The following is a 21966-nucleotide window of genomic DNA, read 5'->3' as shown; positions in this document are numbered from 1 at the left end:
CACGTGGCGGTGGCGGCGGCGATCGCGCCGTTGCCATGGCAGCAAATTGGAACTCCGTTGTTAGGCTTGGCAGGCGTCGGGCATGACTGCTGTCTTTAGAAGGCCGGTTTACACTGTAAAAGCGGTCAAATACGACAATCGGGGGTCGAAAATGATCCACGAGACTTGCCGAATAGCGTGAATTGGACTGTTCAGGTCACAGCGTCGATGGCCTGGTAAGAAGAGCGTAGATTCTGCAGCTCGGTGTTGCGCCGTCTTTCCAAGCCGAGGACGATGATGATGATCTGCGTTTAAGTAGCCCAAGAAAGGCTATCGTCTTTAACAAGAGGAGTTCCCGATCAGCAAGGGCGTCAGATAAGGAGGCACCATCCCTTGGAAATTATTTCCATCCTCTTCAGAGGTCAGAAAGCTAGCTTGACTGGAATGTGTCAGGGATAAGAGCTTAAATTTAGAATATTTGAGTCACTCGACGTTTGCGGACGACGTTTTCTTGTTCATTGAGTCTTGAGCTTCGGGAAACGTACACAGAAAGTTCAGTAATAGCCTGCTTAAGAAATGTGAAGAAATAGAAAGTAATATTAAACCGGCATGCAGAGAGCCTCCTCTTCAGCGTAGATAGATTAGGTTGATGAACAAACGGCAATCTTCGACAAGTTGTCAGTACTGTTCGAAACCACAAGAAACAAATAAGGCGTAGGATTAGTATAGCTTAGGATGCATGCCGCAGGCATTCATGCGTAATGAACAGTATACGCTACCTCTATCACTAAAAAGAGAGGTATACAACCAATGCGTATGTTCTGGGGATGACTTACGGGGCACAAACATGAAAACTTACTGAACCCGACGAAAGATAGGTGAACCCAGTGAGCCTTAGAAGAAGAATGATTGGAGTAACACTTAGGGTTGTACACGTGCGTCTTGGGTTAGCGACCAAACTCAGGTGGAAGACGTTCCTAAGTGAAATTTGGGGAAAGAAATGGAGCTGGGCTGGAAATGTAATGTGTACAACTGACAACCGGTGGTCCATCAGGGCAACAGAACGGCGATCGAGAGACGAGAGTAGAAGTAGGACCTAGAAGACTGATATTTCGATGGAGGCATAAAATAATAAAACGGTGCGCAAAGAATGGAGTCAAACAGAGCAGGACCGTAGGGGTAGGAAGTCCATGGAAAGGCGTTCGCTCTGCAGTGGACAGAAATACGCGTGTGAAGATGTGTGATCAGAGGGATCAATTCTGAAAGAAGGTTGATCACGCGAAAAATATAATTTCAAGCATGCGAAACAAACAGCATGAACTTCTTTGGTGAATTATTTTCCCCCATCGTATGTCTTTAAAAACGACAAAGTTAAACAATACTTTTTTCGAATGCTAGCAAAATTTAAATGCGTGGCCTGGTTTCACGGTTGAGATGCTTTTCTCAGGCATTATAAAAGATCGCTAAATAAGTGTGTTTGCAGCCTAATTTTGTTAAAAATGCGCCGACATTCACTGCTCTTGCAGTCTTTTTTACCTATGTCATGGAATTAATATTGCAGGATACAATGCCACTTCGTAATCAAATGTAATGGAAGCAGCCGATCCTTGGCCTAGTGTTATTTAAGCAGTAGTTATGTAGTAAAGGGGAATAAAAATGTTTTTCCCCTCCCTTTTCCCTCGAAGAGGCCTTCTCGCTTTCCGAGGATGAAAATGTGTTATCTTATAGTGTCACTGGCTGCGCTTAATGCCGCGAAACTGACATTCCCGTGTTGCGACAGGTGGGGCGATGTCCACGTGGGTGCGATCCTTGCTGGGCTACAGCATCCTGGTGACGGGTGGCCTGTCCGGCCTTCTGATCCTGCCTTTGATGCTGGTTAGCCGAACACTCCGGGAGGCACACTTCGTCTTCTTCTACTCGCTGTGCCAACACCTCTGGAAGAGAGACTTCGACGAAGTGCGACGCACCCTGTTGCTGCAGCTTGACGACCTCGTCTCGCACGACGCCTCACTCAGGGAGCGGCGCTCGCTACGTGTCCTGGAGGTCGGCGCCGCGTATGGACCCAACCTTCCATTCGTACGCCGTGCAGTCCAGTATTGGAAAGTGGAGCCCAATGCGCACTTCGATGACGCCTTTCAGGCGAGCCTCAAGGAAAACCCGAACGTGCGTAGTTTTCCCGGCAACTTTCCTTCTCTCCCTTTTTGTCTGTCTTTGCAAAACCTGGTCGTAGTGGCTACAATGGCTGAGGCGTCCAAGCACGCTGATACCATGAATTGGGGCAATGTTTTAAAGTCCTCTGCCACCCGGTGACTACAAACACTGAGCGCGTTGTTGCCTTGCTACGCAAGAGGGTCGTTACGCAGCGGGCAGTGAGGTATTAGCGGTAAGTGACGTGCAGAACGACGCGTAGAAAACTAAGTTCACTGGGCAAGGGCTAGCAGGAGCCATAAATCGCGGGAATTAACCTGGATGAGAGTGCGGTGCATGAATACCATTGTCAGTTATAGTAAATCTACCTTCTTCAGCGCTCCTCACGGCCCTAGCGGCCTTAGAATGCTGCCTGTGCCGTCGGTGCGTGCTGAACTCTGTGTTGTGTTGCGAGCGATGACGAAAAACATGTTTGCGACGGCGTGTTGTTAACCATTTAGAGCGTGTATGCCTACCCGTAACTTCCATTTGGTGGGAACCCAGTGCGTACTGGCAGGATTTATCCTCCGTCAAACGACGACGATGGTTTCTTGCGTGCGCAAATCAAATGGCGAAGTGCTTAAGTCAGAGCCGCTGCAGTCAATGTCAAACTGTCAAAGATCAGAGTGCAAGCAGCCTGTGAGTCAAAGTCCAAACTCAGACGACAGCAAACGAATCCTCACGAGAAAGCTGAGCGCTCCCCCCCATAGTAGTCGTTACACCATCGTTCTCGTCCAAAGTCTAAACTGCCAAAGTCCAAAGCCGACGCCCGCGCAAAAAACCCAAAGGAAACGCTGAGCGACCAGAATTTGATAATGAAGCAGTCCGATAGACGTCAGCTTCATAACACGAGGGACTCAGGTTCTATTTTGACAACGGGAAGGATTTGTTTATTTCTTCTTCTTCTTCTTTTCTTCACGCATCCTCCCATTGTATAAAGTTGACTTTCCTGCAGTGCGTTTTGGTTACGACATCGCCATCGGTGACACCAAGAAGTCTTTGCTTAAGAATAACTCGATGAAAATACAAATTATACGGGTTCAACGTGGGCTATGAGGCGCGCCGTAGGGGAGGGCTCACGGAGGAGGAGGAATAAATGTTCATTTCAGGGCACCCGCCCGATGGGGGGGCGTCCCTAGTCCGGGATGCTCTCGCCTTAGCTGGAAGTCCAGACCCTGTTCGCCAGTATGCGCTGGGTCCCAGGATCCGGACTTTTCAAGCAGGCCACCCACTGCTGGTAAGAGGAGGAAGCGTTGGTGGTAGGCCCGGGGTTTATATGCCCTCCAATACCTGATGGTATTGGGTGTCGGGTGTCTTGCAGCACCCAATGCCGGGACACCCGGTATTGGGTGCCGGGTGTTCCAGTGTCTTGCGTTTCGCCTCTTCGAGAGCAGCTTTTAAATGCAGAGCATTTCAGTAACTCACGATGTCACCCGCGTTGACGTCCGTAGTCCGCACCGTCGTTGTCCCTACTATAAAAAAAAATACTATCCGGCGCCCGGTTTCGATCCCTCGACCCTGCGGGCGGAACGCAATGTACATGGTGCTCTACCCACTGCGCCACAAGGCCGACACAGAATGGGACACTACGAACGCGCCTTATATCGTTGGCTCATTCAAATTACTGCTGACGAGCGCTCTCTCGTCAGCAGTTGCCACAAGTGCAACAACATTAACGTAAGGCAAACTACTTAACGTCGTGCGCCCCCGGAAATGCTCTGCATTTGATCATGCCCCTCGCGAGGGCGATGTTTCACTGCGTCTTCTCTCGGTCGCGGGACCCGTGGCGCCATCTGGCGGAGGTGCGGCACAACTCGTAGCACTTTGAAAAGATGCGGCGCCAGCCAGCTGTGTGTGTGCGTGCCGCACTTGTACAAATGGCGAGTGCATTGGCTGTCCACAGAGGAAAGCATTCGTGCAAGTAAGCCGTAGCAGTCAGTCAGTCAGTCAGTCAGTCAGTCAGTCAGTCAGTCAGTCAGTCAGTCAGTCAGTTAGTTAGTTAGTTAGTTAGTTTTTTTTAATGAGCCAACGATGTAATTTGTCTTCATTGCTACTTTAAGCATTTGAAACAAGCGCAAAATTGGTTCAGACGAGTATTTGTTGCTCTTGTAACAAAGCGACTCGAAAGCGTCGCTTCATCCGCCTCCCTCTGCTCGCACCGTCTGGGCGTTGTCAAGGTTTAAACACATATCAAGAACTCAAGTCGACGTTTTCTCATTGGGACATTGAGAGTTCATTTGAGCATAGTCGTCCGCTTCTAGTGAAATGTAAGCCTACGCTTGAGGCTCATCGTCTGAAGCAAGTGTGGTACCTGCAGCCACGTCTAGGTGAAACGATCCATGCACAGGGTTTCACCATAAACCTCGATAGCCCAATTTTTTCCAGACTGGTCTCACACTGCTGAAGTCCGTGTAAGTCCATATCGCGGCCTCTCAAAGCCAAAAGCACACAACGTCTTCAAATCGAGCACGCATTAATAAAAAAAAGTAAAAGCATTGCACGCACGTCATTGGACCCGCCAGCCAACAAGATGGCGCCGGAGTGCTCGGTGTGCTGGAGAGACCGTATAAACCCCTTCCGCCATCCGCCAAGCGTTCCGCCCGCCGGAATGATTTTGGCCGGAACGGGACGACCTTGCCGGAGGTACAATGCTTCGAGGCTCGTGGTACTTTCCGCCCTGTAATAAGAAAAACCGATATTGGGGTCCAAGTTCAGGCAAAGAAAAACAACCGCATTAAAACTTGCCCTTTTAGCGTAGCAGGAATATGGGAGAAAAATTATTGCCCTAATTTGCTGCCTCAGTTGATTATTTCCGCACCGCGTGATTTCGTGTAATCAACTTTAGGTATCATCATTTCTGATCGTGTGTTATCTTTCACACATAGTGTGAGTTCTTCTTCTAAGAGTTTTGCATCCCGCATGGGTCTCTTGGTGTAGAGGGCCCAAATTGGGGATAGACACCTAGCTAGGAGACATGATCACGTTTTTTTGGAGTCTGGTGTTCTGACGGAGGACAGAGGGTGCTTACTTGCGCTGGGTGTTGCCTGTTGTCGGTCGGTTCTTTGCAAGCTGCAGAACGAGGAGCTGCCGGTGTTGAGAAACCAGACCGGAAGTGCCGCGCGAAGTTGGTCGAGACACCTGGGCAGCACGGCGAAGTACCTGTGATCCGGACCGGGAAGGTGGTACCTGTTCGAGAAAGGAGCGGGGTGGAGCCGCCCTTTTCCTGGAGCACTGGTGGTGAACCTGGATGAGCCTAGCGAACGAGCGCGCCCAGCATCCGAGCCACGTGGAGGCAGCTCGTCTTTATGGCGCATTGTCTGGCGGCGGGGGTGCTGTTGTGCCAGAGTGGCCGGCCCAAATTCGTTGCACGGGGCGACGCGCCGACAGCGGGGCTGACTCACGCCTCGTCCAAAAACTTGCCCAGACTTGTCCCGCCGCAGCGTCGCCTCTCGTTTTCAGTCGCGGCGGCGCGGCCGAATCCTGCCTCGTGTGAATGACCCGCCACAGGCCTGTCGCTACTCGCCTGGAAGCGAGGTCGCGGAGACGGCGTGTGCGTCGCCCTCCCCTTCCCCATCGAGGCGGCTCGGCCGACTCCCCACTTCGCTACCATTCGTCGGATTTCAAACTTCAGCCAGCGAGAGTCCTGATTTTAGCGATTCAAACTTCTAGGGGCTCCAACGACCTTCCGCCCGGATAACAAAAACCCGCCCGGATAACGTATCGTCGGCATTCTCCGGCGGCATTCTTCGGTACCAGTCTCTTCGGAGGCACCGAGTGGAGAGGGGCTGTCGCCTTTTGCGAGCCATGTCACGTTTGCTTACCCTCGTACATACGGTATATAAATGTTCGTTCAACTTTTGGTCGGCTGGAGAACTTCATCGCTCTGCTCTGCGCCGCGTCGATAGCGGACGGGGCAAGGCAACGCCGCTACACCGGTGGCTGCGCTCGGATGGCCAGTCGCAACAGTGGTGGCTGCGGTGAGTGGGGCCAGTCCCAACAGGCGGAGACAGCGTCGGGATGGCTGATTCCCAACATCGGTGTCGAGCTGAATGCGAGTCACAACCTGGGAGCAGCGCTGGGAAGGTCATTCCCAATCTTGGAGGCAATGGTGGGATGCTCATTCCCAACAAGGCGTGCATGAATCGGGGCGCCTTACTGCAACGTTTAAAGAATCGCGTTTCCCTACTCCGCGTGCGTTCCAAGCCGTGCGTGGAACCTATTAGGATTTGGTTCGCGAACTCCGTGCGACCAACGAGTTTCAGCTTCGGACATGAAGGCGGGTCGTGCGTATCGGGCCGATCCTCATTACGTCCCAATGGCAAAAGAAAACATAATAAAACTTCCCTCTGGTGCAAACATGATCCTTAAGGACTGCGATGCTAACGCATTGCTGAAGATACACCAATGGATCTTCGATTAATCTTTTAACACTGTTGTCCTTTAGTTTGTTTTTAGTGAGGTAGAAAAGCTTCCCGGAAATGATTGACGTACGGAACCACGTTCAGAGTAAACGGATCTTGTGGGGGTGATTTCTAAAAGCTGGGTGCTTTTAGCGGCCGTTTTTGTCTTCCCCTTTTGTCACTACTTATAACTGACCACGTGGCCTTCCTTTTATGCCCGAAGCAGTTTCTAACACTACCTAAAATGGTCCGATCGAATATGTGGCTTCGCTGTTTGCAAGAACATTTCCATCTTCCCGTTTGTATTTTTTTCTAAGCGGTAGTTATTTGAAGTAGAATATTTTAACTATAATTCAATTCAAATAATTCAATTGAAACCTGAAACCGTTTATCGTAGTCTAAATTGGTTATTTAATAAGTTAACTCATTTTTGCACTTAGGCAAATGTTTTTCGAAATTTTAAGAAAAGTTGGCAACAAATCTTGTTTGAAGCACTGGGTATAAACCAAAACTGGACCAAGAAATACGAATACATGGGTCGAAGTGCATACCAACAACTGACTGTTTGTTAGTTGTGGGCACCTGCTGTATAAAGCCTGCTGCGTTTCGGCCCAAGTATTCACCTTCCTTTGGCAAGTTTCTTCGCAGACAAAGACCTCCAGACAAGATTAAAATTTCATCATCCTTGGAGCAGCGCCGAGGACACGGACGAGAAAGCACACAGCACGAGCGCCGTCTGTTTCGTTCCCTTTCCGCTATTTTGAGATCCATAAGTTTGCAAGCAAACCAACCCGGCCTTGAAGATGCCGTAAATAAGATAAAACAGTCACGGCATTTAAAGTTTCCCGTACGTGCGTTGTTTATAGTGGACGTGGTTTACGAGGCTCGTATGCAAATCGGCACTTCTCAGGTGGAACTGGTCCGCTCGATCTGCGGTTACGGCGAGGACATGGCCGAGCTTCCTGACGGCCACTTCGACGCGGTCATCCTCACCTACGTGCTCTGCTCCGCGATCGACGGTCGCAAGCTGCTGAGTGAAATCAAGCGTGTGCTGACGAAGGTAAGAATGTGCATCCACCCCAGCATCACACCAAAGTGTGCAAAGCCGACGGAGTTTCCTGTATTGAGAAAAAAAAAGGCATTTGATCATTTCTAGACAAAGACGTCGAGTGCATGAAATACAAAACACCTTCCAACCGAGCAGGAGGCGCAAGCAAACCTATCGGCAAGCTTAGCGCGTGGGGTGCTGCTACCAACTACTGCCAATGTCTTCCACCTGGGTACGGGCTTGGAGCAGTTTCCTTACGTGACACCCGTGGCCCTCCAAGTTTGTCCAGCAACAAATTGACATATGCATTGTTGGCCAATCCCTCGGATAAATATATCCATGTATGTACGGGAGGAGGAGGAATAAACATCATTTGGACTATTCAGTTTAGGGGCGGGTGCTGACCACTGGGTGACTTCGGCAGCACGTTCCACCAGAGCTTTTTGGGTCTGAGGATCAGGGCCGCCCAACGCCGCCTCCCATTGATCAATAAGGGGATTATGGGACATGGGCTTTGGGCGCACGCCCACATGGTGTGGCAGATGGTAGAAATCTCCGCAGAACCCGCCGCGGTGGCTCAGTGGCTAAGGCGTTGTGCTGCTGAGCCCAAGGACGCGGGTTCGATTCCCGGCCGCAGTGGACGCTTTTCTGATGGAGGCGAAAAGCAAAAACGCCCGTGTGTTCAAGATTTCGGTGCACGTTAAAGATCCCCAGGTGGTCATTGAATTGAATGAGACTTTATTGATCGCCGGCAACAGACGTAGTGTCCCCACTACGCCCGGACGTAGTCGATCCTGGTGGCATTCTACTAAGCAACACTTTCGCTACTCGCTGCTACTCACTGGACACCCTTGCCCCCGAAGGGAGGGCGTTGGCCCGCAGCTTTCTCTCCGGTGCTCCCGTTCGAGAGCCGTTATGGACTTGCTGGATGGCTGAGAGTTGAATGTCCTTGTCGTAACTGCGTATGGCGTCTTGTAACCACGGCGGAAGGTCAGTCCTGGTTGAAGCTTCGCCTGGTCGCACTTCACAATTCCATAACAAGTGGGCGGTTGCTGCCCTGGAGTTATTGCACAACACACACGTTCCGTCCGTGTAGAGTTCTGGTTGGATATGGTTCATAATGACCGGTATCATTAATGAATTCGTCTGTAGTTGTCTGAACGTGGATGCTTGTTCTCTAGTCAACTCGGGGTGAAGTGGTGCCAGCACCCTCCTGTTATTCCTGTAATATTTAGTGATACATTGACAGGTATCATACCTATTCTTTGTCTCCGTCCACCACTCTACATACGAATCTATTACAGCCGCGCGGCCTGGTAATCCTCGCACCACTGAAGTCGCCGTCTCGTTGTGGTTGGAAACCGCTTCTGACACATCGTTCCCTGCGTGAGCGGGGAACCACTTGACTGCTGCCTTACGCCCGTCGGTGTTCACCGATTCGAGCAACCGCACTGCTCCGCAGCACATCCGGCCTTTGGCGAAGTTACTCACTGCACTTTTGGAGTCACTTAGCACGGTCGTTGTTTCTGGGTCCACGATGGCTAGGGCGATGGCCAACTCTTCTGCACACTGCGCTTCTCGTGTAACGATACTAGCAGCGTTCACCATTTCTTCCGTCTTTGCATCGATAACTACCGCTGCAAAGCATCGGCGGTCGCTGTACTCTGCAGCATCTACGAATCTGGTGCCGGTCACGCTCAGATGCTGCTCTAACACGGCTTTTGCCCTGGCCATTCTTCTATCCTTGTTGTGAGTCGGGTCCATGTTCTTGGGTAGATGATAGACTCTGGCAGATCTGGCAGCATTCCGGATGACAGCTGAGATGTCTCGTTCTTCTTGCTTAATTCGGAGCCCTCCACTACGGCGCACCTCATTGCCTGTGAAGCGTTGGTGCGTTAAACACCCCTTATCAATCAATCAAATCTCCGCAGAGCGGTCATAGGGGCGATGGGTACTGAGCAGGGTTGATGCGATGAAGGTGCGCACATGTTCAACACCTTAGGGTACTAGTTTGAAGGAGCCCCCGCAAGCGTTGTTTTGTTGTAGAAAGGGGGGGGGGGGGGGGGGCTGGAGGGTATTTCTGACGGAGGAGGCGGTAGTGAGAGGTGATATCCGTGCACGTTATAAGTAGAGACCGGAACCTGAGGCAACCCCCTATTTTTCTCTTGAGTCCTTATCAAGCCTTTTTAACATATAAGAATGAATTAACGGATGAGTAGCATTTTAAGCAATAGTTTATTCTGCCTATTTTGACTATATGGGCCTATATGGGCGTTTTAGCGCCTAAGAAGCCCTTTTTTGTGTTGTATACAAGGATTTTTTGGGGGGATTTTCGAGTTCATGGTCTCCAAGGATTGTAATCTCACCAGAAGCCCGCAATGGGGTGTTTCCAAGAAAAATCCGCGAACCGTGCCAAACAAGCCGAGAAACGATAACCGTGCACCAGCCAGCGCCACATCGACCTCGACACATCGGCCGAGCCGCCAGAGGCCCTTACGCAGCGACACCGCAGCCAACCTCACCGACGTCACCCTTGTCCACACGAGCTGTTTTGTTCTATGTCCTTCGGACGCGCTCTGTCCGCGAATCACCGGCGAAATATTTTACCGATGCGCGCTATCCATTGCTAACGCAATAAAAAACAAAAAAATGAAGAAAATGAACGAGAAGCTGCCGCGTACATGCCACTCAAGGTCAAAGACGCCTCCTAGGGGAAAACCACGTGCAAATCTGACACACCAAAGTTTTAAGCTGACGCCACAACCACGTGCACAGTCATCCGCCGATCACGGGAGCACCACTGCACGGCAGGAAGCAGCACATGTAGGACGAAGAAGGAACAAGAAACGAAGCTTATAGGAATGAGCATATCGGCACTTTCGAAATACTATAGTCATAGTCGCGACAGCCGTCATTTGCCTTGCCGAGTAACCTTCAAGGGCATTTGGTAACCTAACAATAAGGGAATTACTTGTAAAGAATGTTGCGTGCTGTCTAATACTGATAATCGGTATGTAGTGCACAGTGGTGTTATTCTCACAGCTTCCCTGGTCATCTACTTTTGCAGAAGTTCTGAGCGGCTCAGTACTTTGCACGGAATTATTGCACTTCCCTGTACTATCTATGGGATTCGTCGTTGATGTGAAGAGGAGAGTAGGTCATTATGCTCTGTCAATGAATAAATACCTGCAGTTAAGATCTTTTTTCCGCCTCCAGTTATGTCTTCAAGTAGCAGTTACCGATTGTGCCTCTTATTTTTTGGCGAATAATGCCAGTAGCCTTTTGGCTGCGAAGGCAGGAGTGAACAGAGCGAGAATCAACTTTTATCGAGCCCATTAAATGGTTACTGCACGCAGGCACCAGACGGGGTGGAACCTTCTTCGCGGGTCTCATATGCATCCAGCAGCTCCTGGCCCCTGACTGCCAGCGCGAGCTGGGTCGTCAGGTCGGGGCTGGACAACAAGGTCTCCCATCGCTCTCCGGGGTTGGGGTTGGGGAAGTTGGGGTGGGGGGTTCTTGAGGTGAGTGCACTCGGCTATGACGTGTGCCAGGGTGCCTTCCTCGCTCTTGCAGAACGGGCACTTGATATCGTGTTCCTCCGGGTACATTCTGTGAAAGAGGACGGGATGAGCCAGCGACCCCGCCTGTACTCTGCGTACGATTGTCTGTTGGTTCCTGTTGAGGTGCCGGTGAGGTCTGGGGAACCTACACCATCCCTTCCCTGCATAGCTCGGTAATGTCTCTGTAGCTCGTGACGGGGCGCGGTATTCCCGGCTCGTCCTCGGCCCGGTTAGTCAGTTCTCGGGTGTAGTGGTCGGTGAGTTTGTTGCCTTCCACCTGCGAGTGAGCCGGCACCCACATGAGCTCTATGGCTCGTCCCGGGGGCCTGCGTCTGGACAGAAGCGCTAGTGCGGCAGTAGAGACCCCTCCCTTGCGGTAGCTTGCGTCAGCCATCTTGGAGTCCATGACCACGGTCTTCGCTCCTGGCTGTGCGAGGGCGAGGTCCACGGCCAGTTCTTCGGCTTCGGACGGGTTCGTCGTTCTGATCGACGCGCTGTTGACCAGTGTGTCGATGGTGGTGACGACCGCTGTCGCTCTGGTTCCATGTTCGGGGAGCGAGGCGTCCGCGTATAGCATCTTCGGGTCCTCTTCCAGCTGCCGGGCTAGTGTTCTGGCCTTCGCGGAGCGTCTCTCGTCGTTTCTCCCTGGCTGCAGGTTCCTGGAGAGCGGTTTGGTCTTTATTGCATCCCTCCATTCCTGGGGTAGCGTTTCCGTCGTAGGTTGCGGTTGGATCTTCCATCCCACCTTGCGCAGTACGGCCCGGCCGTGCTCGGTTAGGCTCAGCCATATTCTTTGGTTGGAAAGGTGGGCTTCCACCAGTTCTTCCGCCGTATTGTGCTTGCCCATGCCCAGCAACTTTTGCGTGGACGAGTGGACGGGCAAGCCCATGGCGAGCTTGAATGATTTCCTGATCGTCGTGTTCAGCGTTTCTCGGCCCGCCTTCGTTAGCTGGAGGTACGGGGCGGAGTACGTGATGCGGGACACGATGAACGCCTGGACCAGGCGCTGGGTGTTGTCTTCTTTGATGCCTCGGTTCTTGTTGCTGACCCTGTGGATCATGCTCAGGATTGGCTCGGACGTTGTTTTGATCTTGTTCACAACTGCGTACGCGTTGCCGTCGTCTCTCAGCAGGAGTCCTAGGATCCGGATCTGCTACCTGGGCTTGATTTCTGTGCCTTCCATGGTGACTATACGGTTACAACTCAAGAACGGCACCACCTCATGTAGTGTATCACTCTGCCAAAGCGCCAGACCCGTGACCTCAGTGAGCGCGCGTTTTGAAAGGGGTTTGCTATGAATGCGTGATATCGTCTGCCTTGTCTCACGCAGTTTGTTTGTCGTAACTGGAGTCGTTTATAAGCATATTAAGTCCAAAAAATCACGGGAACGGCTCACGCCATGTTCAAAATATTCTCAGTAACGCCCTACTTGCGCCGCGCTGGGAAACATCCGGCTACGGTGATAAGGCACAGCGGCAACTTCCGGTGCCGTTCTTAAGTTGTCACCGAGTACCACGTTCGGCGGCGGCTTTCTTCGGTCTGCCGGGTTGCACCATGAGTAGCTCCGACTTTTGCGGGGCGCAGCTCAGGTCGCATGTTTTTGCGTACTCGTGGATGGTCGTTTCCGCTCTCTGCAAGGCTTCCTCCACCCAGGCATCGGACCCCGCGTGGTTCGTCCACACCATTATGTCGTCGGCGTAGAACGCGTGGTCGACGCCTTCGATTTTGTTTAGTAACTCGGGCAGGGGCAGGAGGGCCAGATTGAAGAGCAGAGGCGACAACACCGATCCCTGAGGGGTGCCTCTATCTCCGAGCTCTATTGGCTCCGACCGTTTCTCTCCTATCCGGGTGGTCGCCGTTGTTTGTTAGGAAGTCTTTGACGTAACCGTACGTTCTGCTGCCGCAGCCTGTCTTGCACAGGTTCTCAAGCACGCTGCAGTGGTACACGTTGTCGAAGGCCCCCTTAAGGTCTAGTGCCAGTATTCCGCGCGGTGCGTGTCTAGATGCCTTCTTGATCACCAGTTCGTGCAGCTGGACAAGGACGTCGGCGTGCTCAGGCGCTGACGAAACCCGTACGTGATCGCCGGCATCTGGCCCGTCTCGTCCAGGAATCCTTCGAGTCTTCTGAGGACCATGCGCTCCATGACCTTGCGCACCCAGGACGTTAGCCAGATCGGTCGCATGTTCTCGATCGTCAGAGGCTTGCCCGGTTTGGGTATGAACCTCACCTCGGCTTCTTTCCACTCTGCGGGCAGCTCCGAGCGTCCCCAGGTTCTGTTGATGTGCCTTAGGAGCTCGTGAGCCGCCGCATAGCTCATGTTGTTCTGTAATCTGTATGTTATGGCGTCCGTGCCGGGCGCGCTGTTCTTGTTGCTTTCGTCAATTGCCGTTAGCAGCTCCGTGATAAGGAAGGGTTCGTCCATCTCCAGATTTTCCGGTCCCCCGTACTCCTCAGGTATCGGGAACTGTCCCTTTTCCGTCTTCAGACTCTTTGCTTTGAGGTCCGCGATGAGTCTCTGGCCGTCTCCTCCGTAGAAGCTCAACACCCTATTGGTGAGGTGGCGATTGGTTGCAGACTTGCTGCTCAGCGGGTCGATCAGGTGTCTGATCAGGCACCAGGTCCTTTGCGCCGACAGCTTGCCCTGCAGCCCGTCGCAGGTGCTCATCGAATTTTGCGGCACAGCTGGGCGGCGTATTTTCGGATATTTGCTTGTTGAGCAGCGCTATGCGTTTCAGCAGCTTCTTGTTGCGTCTCTGGCGTTTCCACCTCCGCGTGAGGGAGTGTCGCGCCGCCTATATGTTTGTGAGCTTGTCATCGACGAACGGCGTCTGCGCCGTTGTGGTCACTTCCTGCGTGAACTTATCGAGCGCAGTTTTTTGCTCTTTCGCACACTCCGTGTACGTCCTTTGGCTGATGTCCTCGGTTTCTTCTCCGGAAGTCTCGTCCGCTTTTTCCGTCCACTTGCGCATGCGGTCCGAGTCGGTGATTCTGGCCTTGCCGAGGGCCGCCAGGATTCTGTGTCCCTTGATTGTTACGCTCAGGCTGTTGTGATCCGATCCGAGGTCGACCTCCTCATTGCGCCAGGTGGCGTCTAAGGATCCCGCCAACCATGACAGATCCGGTACGGGGTCGCGGCTCGCGCTGTTACCCCTTCTAGTCGAAACGCCCGGCTCGTTGAGTAGTGCCATCTCCTGGTCTTCCATCGCCCTCTCGAGGTATTTGTAGCCCCATGAAGTGTGCGGGTCGTTGAGGTCGCCGAGGATCAGGAGCGACCTCTTTCCCGCCATCTCACCATCTCGCCAGCTCACCATCTTGTCAAAGTCGTACTTCCTGCGTGACGGTCGGCAGTACGTGGTCATCACGAACAAGTTTCCTCTGCTTCCGATGGTTCTCGTGTGGATCTCAACCAGGGTTTGCTCGCAGCCCTCTTGCGCCGTGAGATGCTGGGTTGCTGCCACGTTGTTGCGCACCAGAATCGCCCTGCCCCTTTCCATCGGGTCCGTGTAGGACACGTATCCCGGTAGTGTGGGTCTACCGTGCGTCTCTTGTAACGCAATCACGTCCGGCTTCTGGTCGAGGCCGTCAATGTGTATTTGAAGTTCGGCAGCCTTGTTGCGGATTCCCCTGCAGTTCCATTGGTAAAGTAACGTTGCCTCCCCCCGCAGGATCTCGTCTTGCAATTTGGGCTCATCTTCGTCCGAAGTCGTTACACGGCCGCGTCTGCTCGCAGCCGTCTCCTTGATTTTACTGGTGCGCCCCTTTTTGAAGGTCGCAAATAGGGTCTTTGCGGTCATTGCCGCCATCCTGGCGGCTTTCCGCTCTTGCTTGATTGACATGCCCTTCACCTGGGTTTTCATAGCTTGCAGTTCGGCTCGCGTGACGTCGTACTGTATTGTGATTTGATTGATGGCCGCTAGGATCGCTGCCATGTTGCCACCTCGCGGCGGTTGCTGTTTCTGACTGGGCTGCAGCGTCGCCGTCTCCTCGCGCCTCGAGGTTTCGGCGTCCATCTCCTCTTGGTTCGGCTGTGCCAACGTGGATGGGCTCACCACTCCTCGCGCGATACTAGGCGAGGGTGGGTCCCTTCGTGGCACTTTGTGCTTTGCGTTAGCGTCCCCGGACGCTTCATTTGGTTTGACTGCTGGAGCCGCGGCCCTACCGCTAGCTAGCGCATCCAATTTCTCCATCAGTGCCCTGATTTGCATGTTCTGCAGTTGGATCTGAGTGTTTTGCTTTTCTATAAGCTTTTTTTGAGTTATCCGCATTCGCCGCACTCTTTTTGAGTCTCGGCGTTTTGATTGATGGTTGCGGGAGGAGGGGAGGGAGGGGCCTTGAGAGGAGGAAACTCCTTCTCGTTAGTGAGAGCGATGGGAGACCTGTCGGTCCAGCCCACCTTTTTCTCGGCGTTCCTCCGTCGGCTTGGCCCGGGCTTTCGACCTGGACCTGGATCTCGAACGGCACTCCTGCCGTCACCCGCTCCTGTTCCGGCTTCCGCCTCTCGCCCCCGTCTCCCAGCGGCGGCCCCGGGGGCCGGCTGATGGCGTCCGGCCAGCCCCTTTCGGGGTGTCCCGGGACCGGGACCGTTGGCGGCTCTGGTGTTTGCCCTTGCGGGCTGGTGTTCTCGAGCGGCTCCGCGAAGAGCTGCTACGATGGGGTCGCCCTGTAGGACCTCTGTTTCTTGGGTTCTTTTCGTCTTCCGCCGGCGGCGCTCCCAGCGCCGGCGTCGTACCACGTACGGTTTCTTGAATCGTGCTTTGCAGGCTCGGTCGGCGGTGAGGTGCTTGCCGCCGCACAGGGAGCACTTTGGGATGCAGGTGTGCTCTCCGTCCGGGTTGGCGATGCCGCACCCCCGACAGATGCGGTTTTGGGGACTGGGGCACACGTCCATGCGATGACCGATGCGTCCGCACTGGTAGCAGACGTCTATCTGCTTGCGGTGTAACGAGCACCCGATCAGCAGGTTCCCGTAGCGTAGTTCGGGACTTTGAGCTCCGTGAAGGCGATGACGATGGACTTGGTCTTGCCAATCCGACTCGCCTGAAGGGCAGTCGGGTTGTGCTCGTGGAGCACCAGCTCTTGTATTCCTTGGGCGGTGTCCGTTAGCGGGATGCCCCGTACGACTCCCTTGACTGTACCGTGGGGCGCCGATTCATACGCGCTCCCCTCGTGGACCGTCCCGTTGATGACGACTCGCTTCACCTGGGCGTACTTGTCGGCATTCACCCTCTTCGGTGTGCTTACAACAACGATGTTCTGCTGAAGATTTGAGCAAACGCAGCCGTTCTTGGCCTCGGCCCTGTCGTCTTGCGCCGCCCAGGCGATGGCTCGGCTGATCTCCACTCGGAACACTTGCCCTACTTGGAGGCCGCCCCGGGGTCTCGTCACAATCTTGATGTCTTCTTTTAAATGCAGAGCATTTTAGTAACTCACGATGTCACCCGCGTTGGCGTCCGTAGTCCGCATCACTACGTAGTCCGCACCCTACACTATATAAAGAAATAATACCTTCCGGCGCCAGGTTTCGATCCCACGACTCTGCAGGGCGGAACGCAAGGTACACGGCACTTTACCGACTGCTCCACGGAGCCGACACAGAATGGAAGGTTACGCACGCGCCTTATATCCTTGACTCATTCAACCGTCGGCCACAGGTGCGCCCTCTCCCCCGCGTCCTCCTCGCTATCTCTCCGCTCGCAACACCCTCTCTCGCCGCGTTCGGTTCGCGTTCATGTGGTTGCGCGATTTCGGCGCTATAACACTCTCTCGCGAAGGGCATTGGATTGGATTCGATTGGATTGGATTGGATTGGCTTGGCTTGGCTTGGCTTGGATTGGATTTGGATTGGGTTGGATTAAAGTGGATTGTGTTGGATTGTGTTGCGTCATAGCCGCGCCACGTTGCGTCGTAGCCTCTCCACGTTGCGTAATAGCCGCGGCAGGGGGTTCACGGCACGTTTCACGTTTCACCATCGACTTCATCGACAATGTCTACGCTGAAAGACAACAATTACAACAAAAACAACCAATACGTAATCCATAAGACTTGCAGGCACGCCCCCCGCGGAAATGCTCTGCATTTGATAGTGCCCCTCGCGAGGGGGATGTTTTGATTTTTACTGGGACCATGACGGGACCCTTCTTTGCTCCTGCTGCAAGCCCTGTGAGTCATGCCGGGGCTCAACGCGTCCGGTCCATGCGGGTCGCTCCGCATCCAGCGTCTACATTCGCGAATCCTTGGCGCACGGTGGATAATCGGCCTATATGCTATTCGTGTGGGGTTGCCGGACATGTGGCCCGCTACTGCCGTCGTGGCATGACGGGCGCGCGCAACGCATCGTGGCTCTTAGCCTACGCGCAAACACCGCCACTGGAGCACGCTCCGAGCCGGCTTCCGACGACTGCTCCGTCTGATAACCGCGACTGCCGCGACTTCGTCAGCCGTCGTTCTCTTTCCCCACGACGCCGCTCACTCTCCCCGATGCGCCGTCGTTCTTCCAATGGTGACCCGGAAAACTAGACGCCGCAGTTTCGGAGGCACAAACTGCGTCAACGTCGAAATGCCTTTCTTTTAGTACGCGTTACGTTCTAGCGCAAGACGCTGGAAAACGAGTGTCCCGGTGTCTTATACCCCTGTCACACGGCAAATCTAATGTCATTCAAACTGAATGTCATTAGCTTTTAATGACATTCGGCTCGGCCGTGCGGGTCTACACGGCGAAACAAATGTCATTGGCAATGTCATTGGATTGTGATAGCGGTGACGATTAGCGAGCTCGCAAAACCGCAAAATTACATTTAAAGTGCATCTAGAATGTTTTCACACGTAATGTTTTTTAGAAAACGTAAAAAACAATTATTTTTTTTTAATATAAAAAAGAAAACCACCGATTTAGGTGGCATCAATAGACATCACAAGCGAAGACAAGTCCGTATTAGGGCAGCACGCGCACTGGGGAAGAGATTTTCTTTTTTGTTAGTACTTGTTTGTCTTTCTTTATTTGAACAAGAACAAAAAGAAGAAAATATAAGTTTACTGACAGTCTTTAGCAGCAGTATTCCTTGGTTTATTACTGAATTTTCCTCTCTAGCGACTGCGCTACTGCTGTCGAGGCTACTCATTTGGCCACTAACTGAGGTCCGGGACCTCAGTTAACCGCTAAATGTCATTCGCCTCAAATGTCATTCGGTATTCTCGTGTAGCGCCGAATTAATGACATTTAGAGCGAATGACATTTGCTCTAAATGTCATTAGATCTGCCGTGTGACAGGGGTATTAGAACCGTGACTACATGAGACGACGCCGATAGGAGACGCCGACACCACGAGCCCCTAAGGGGCTTCGCCCCTAAAACTCAATTTCAAGGGGGAATTGCGGGATAAATACGTAAGTTGGAAGGTCTGGCATGCGGGCGGCCCGCAGCAACTTCCCCTTGTTTACGCTCCCCGTCTTCCGGTGACGTGGGCTTTTGCCGGTGGTGCCCCCGAGGGCTCCGCGACTTCGGCTGTCGCCGTTGGTGGGTTCGGCGCCATCTTGGCCTGCCTGCTTGCCTGGCGTTAGGCTTAGCTTTCATTCGCCTTTTCGCCTGAGTTTCTCTCCAGCGATTTTCCACCCCAGCGCTTTAGATACTTGCTCTGGCGATATTTCTTCGCCGTCGACTTTGATTCTCATAACGGTCGACATGTTAGGTCAGTGTCCGCTCTTCCGATTAGCGACAGGGTCGTTAATAGCTATAATTTGGCGAGCGAGACTCCGTGGAGCGGTCTTAGGCCTATCGCCTACCACGGCCGAGGCCGGGTCTTCGTTACGCTTAGCGACGGGTGCTCCTCGTTGGCCACAAAATCGGCTCTAATTGTCAAAAAAAGGATCGCCTACGTCGGAATTGGGTATCCCGATGGTTCACGTAAATTTACACACACGGTCGATGCACTCTCATTAGAATTCAGGTTGATTAACCGGTGCAATTAGCGAAAAAGGACAGAGCGCTCGTGGAACACGTCCGCACTGTTCGGCATAGAGGAGCAGCAAGAGATAAATTAGACATATAACACAAATGTACGGGGTTTTCAAGGAACCGTGATGACAAAGGAAATAAATATCACTGAATTCCGTAACGTGTGAAGGACAAGTTCGTAACAGTATGATTGGGCATGTAAAAGAGAAAGTAAACACTGAAAAAAAAACATACGGCTGGCGGAACATGAGTTTTAACTCACAAGAAAAAAAGATAGTAAAGCCATGCATAGGCCATAGCTGCCCTCATTGACGACAACACAAAAAAAATGCATGAACAAGGGGAAATACAAAAGCAGAGCAAGCAGCAAGGAAACAGCCAACACATCTAAATTCATATGAACGTATGGTTCAAAGCGCTCAGATGTTCGTAATCAGTGCGCAGAAGTTGGCGGGATTCAGGTGAAAAATGCAGATTGAGTTGAAAGATGAGATCCGAGCGTCGACAAAGAAGAATCCGAGGGTGACGCATTTGGCACGTCATTAGAACGAACGTTCCAATCCCTTATAGTCCTTGGGAAAAAAGACAAACGGTGAGCGTTTCTTTTGCTACGGGCAACCGGAATTCTCTTATCATACTTCCTTCGCGTCTCACGCGCTGTGTTATATAGTCATGATAGTTTAGTCTAGTGTGACCATTGACTATGTTAAAAAGAGTTTAGAGGCGGTGAACTTTGCGGCGTGATTCAAGCGTTGGGAGCGTGGATTTCAGTGATGGAAACGCTCCTCCCGTATGTGGGACAGATAAACGTGAGCGCTTTGTTTTGAGCACCCTGAATACAGGCTGTGTATTGTTTTGTGTTCTGGCCCCGGATGATGTCAGCATATTCCAATAACGGGCGTACCAGGTGTGTGTAGGATACAAGGTTTGTCTTGCTAGTGCAGTGTTTTAATCGCTTTTTTATGAACCATAACCACCGTGATGCCACCCAGACTATGTTCGAGATGTGGGCATACCAAGATAGATATAACAAGGCCTAGATATTTGCACTGGGTATCCTGTTTGGTTAGGTTAATTTATTTGTAGATAAGCTGTAGCGTATTCTTTTTAATGGTTATGGTCATTTGAGGTTGTTTTGAACTGTTTAACGTCATTTCCCAACGTCTAAACCAGTTTCAACCGCCAGAAGATACGTATCTATCAGTTGGGGATCCTCAGTTGATCGGATATCAAGGTAAAGGACTCAGTTTATCCGCAACTGCTTCTACCAGAGCCCTTTGTTACCTCTTAAAAAAACTCGGCTAAGGGCGGAAAACTACTGCAAATGCACTCGCCGGCGCTTTTTTCAGCGTTGCAGACTACAAAAGCGTCGCAGCCGAAATTATTTACACCACGCTACACTTCAATGTGAGTTGGCACATACGTGTGCCCATTTCACACTCTTAGCACAAAGTATTTCAGCACCTGAGAGCTTGGGCGCCACTCTGTTGCTGAGCTCATTTAGAAGGTCCAGTACAGATCCGCCACCATTCCCAAAGGACCGGTTGCTGGTACAGCCCTTCATGTCTGACAGTCTGCTATTTCTGACATAAACTTCCTGGGATCCCTAAAAGAACTGCCGAAGGTCCTGAGCCCCACGCATTACTAGAGAGAGAGAGAGAGAGAGAGAGAGAGAGAGAGAGAGAGAACTTTATTAGACAATAATGTGAGTTTGATGGACTCGTTTGGCCTTGTAGGTGTACGACGCGTACAAATGGGACTCGAGAGGGCAAGAGGGAAGAAAGTATATTAACAGCGCCACCAGAAAACGAGACAGTTGAAAAGCGGCACCACAGTAAAGCACAACCGGAAGGAAAAAAACGAGTCCAATATCCCTAACTGAAGTTCGAGGGAAAAAAACGTTCTCAAAGCCGCCACGACGGTCGATGTTCTGCGAAGTCGATGGCGGGTCACCGCCAGTCCCCGTCGCGGTCGAACGTTGGCTGGCCGAGGCTCGCACGATCTCGCCCCGGACGTCTGCGGGTCCCGCATTCGTTGGCGGGCCCCGACTCCCACGCCTCGAACCACTCGTACTCGAACTGGCCCACAGGAACTGCGGGTCCGCCCGAGGCCGGTCCTCGTCCGCTCGTCAGCGCTGCCGCCGGAACCGTGTTCCACCTCCAGCCTTTTTCTTCCTCCTTCACGTCTTCGTGCGCCAGCGCGTGGTCCACTTTTCCCAACTGTGACGGCCAATCCTCACAATCACCCCCCACTTCAAGAGGTTGTTGCGCTCAAACAACCTGCTTAGATGGTTCGGATGTCGTCCGTGGGCCATGATGCGGAGCGTTAAGCGTCTTTCACAGCGCGCACACACGCACGCGCGAGGATAGTTCAAACTAACGGGTACAAAAAACACGCACCCGTTGATAAAGTGAAGGCGGAGATAAAGTTCAAGCAACAACCACACATCACTCTAGCCACAAGTGAAAAATTCATTGCAGCGGTGGGGGAAAAAACAAGGAAAGGTAAATGGATACAGTCAGGGTGCGGACAGTCGACTCATGTAATCAGCTCCATTGTTCTTCCTACCCTTGATGTATTCCACCACAAAATCGTATTCTATTAGAGCCAGGCTCCATTGTAACACACGAGTGTTGATGTGCTTTGCCGAGTTTATATAAGCTAGGGGCTGGTGGTCACTTTGCAGTATGAAGGGTTTCCCAAATAAATAGACTTGACACTTCTTCACGGCCCATTAGAGGGCAAGTCCTTCTCTTTCTATCATAAAGTACGCAGCCGAACGAGGTAGGAGACATCGGCTCGCATACGCAACAGGGTGCGCAATTCCTTCATGCTTCTGC

General features: G+C 52.4%; 1 protein-coding gene across 1 annotated transcript in view; it reads left to right on the top strand.

Moving 5' to 3' along the window:
• LOC144171448 (thiol S-methyltransferase TMT1B-like) overlaps window positions 1-21966 on the top strand; it is a 65230-nt gene that overhangs the window by 14918 nt on the left and 28346 nt on the right. Inside the window, exons 2-3 of the mRNA XM_077700977.1 lie at window positions 1760-2142; window positions 7477-7626. Of these exons, the coding sequence (XP_077557103.1) occupies window positions 1768-2142; window positions 7477-7626 (525 nt within the window). The 5' untranslated portion in view covers window positions 1760-1767. The remainder of the gene's footprint in view (window positions 1-1759; window positions 2143-7476; window positions 7627-21966) is intronic.

This window comes from Haemaphysalis longicornis, unplaced genomic scaffold (assembly GCF_048455015.1).
Source record: "Haemaphysalis longicornis isolate Haplotype H1 unplaced genomic scaffold, Haemaphysalis longicornis Haplotype H1 scaffold_1, whole genome shotgun sequence".
Classification (NCBI taxonomy): domain Eukaryota; kingdom Metazoa; phylum Arthropoda; class Arachnida; order Ixodida; family Ixodidae; genus Haemaphysalis; species Haemaphysalis longicornis.
This window is presented reverse-complemented; position numbering and strand designations above follow the sequence as displayed.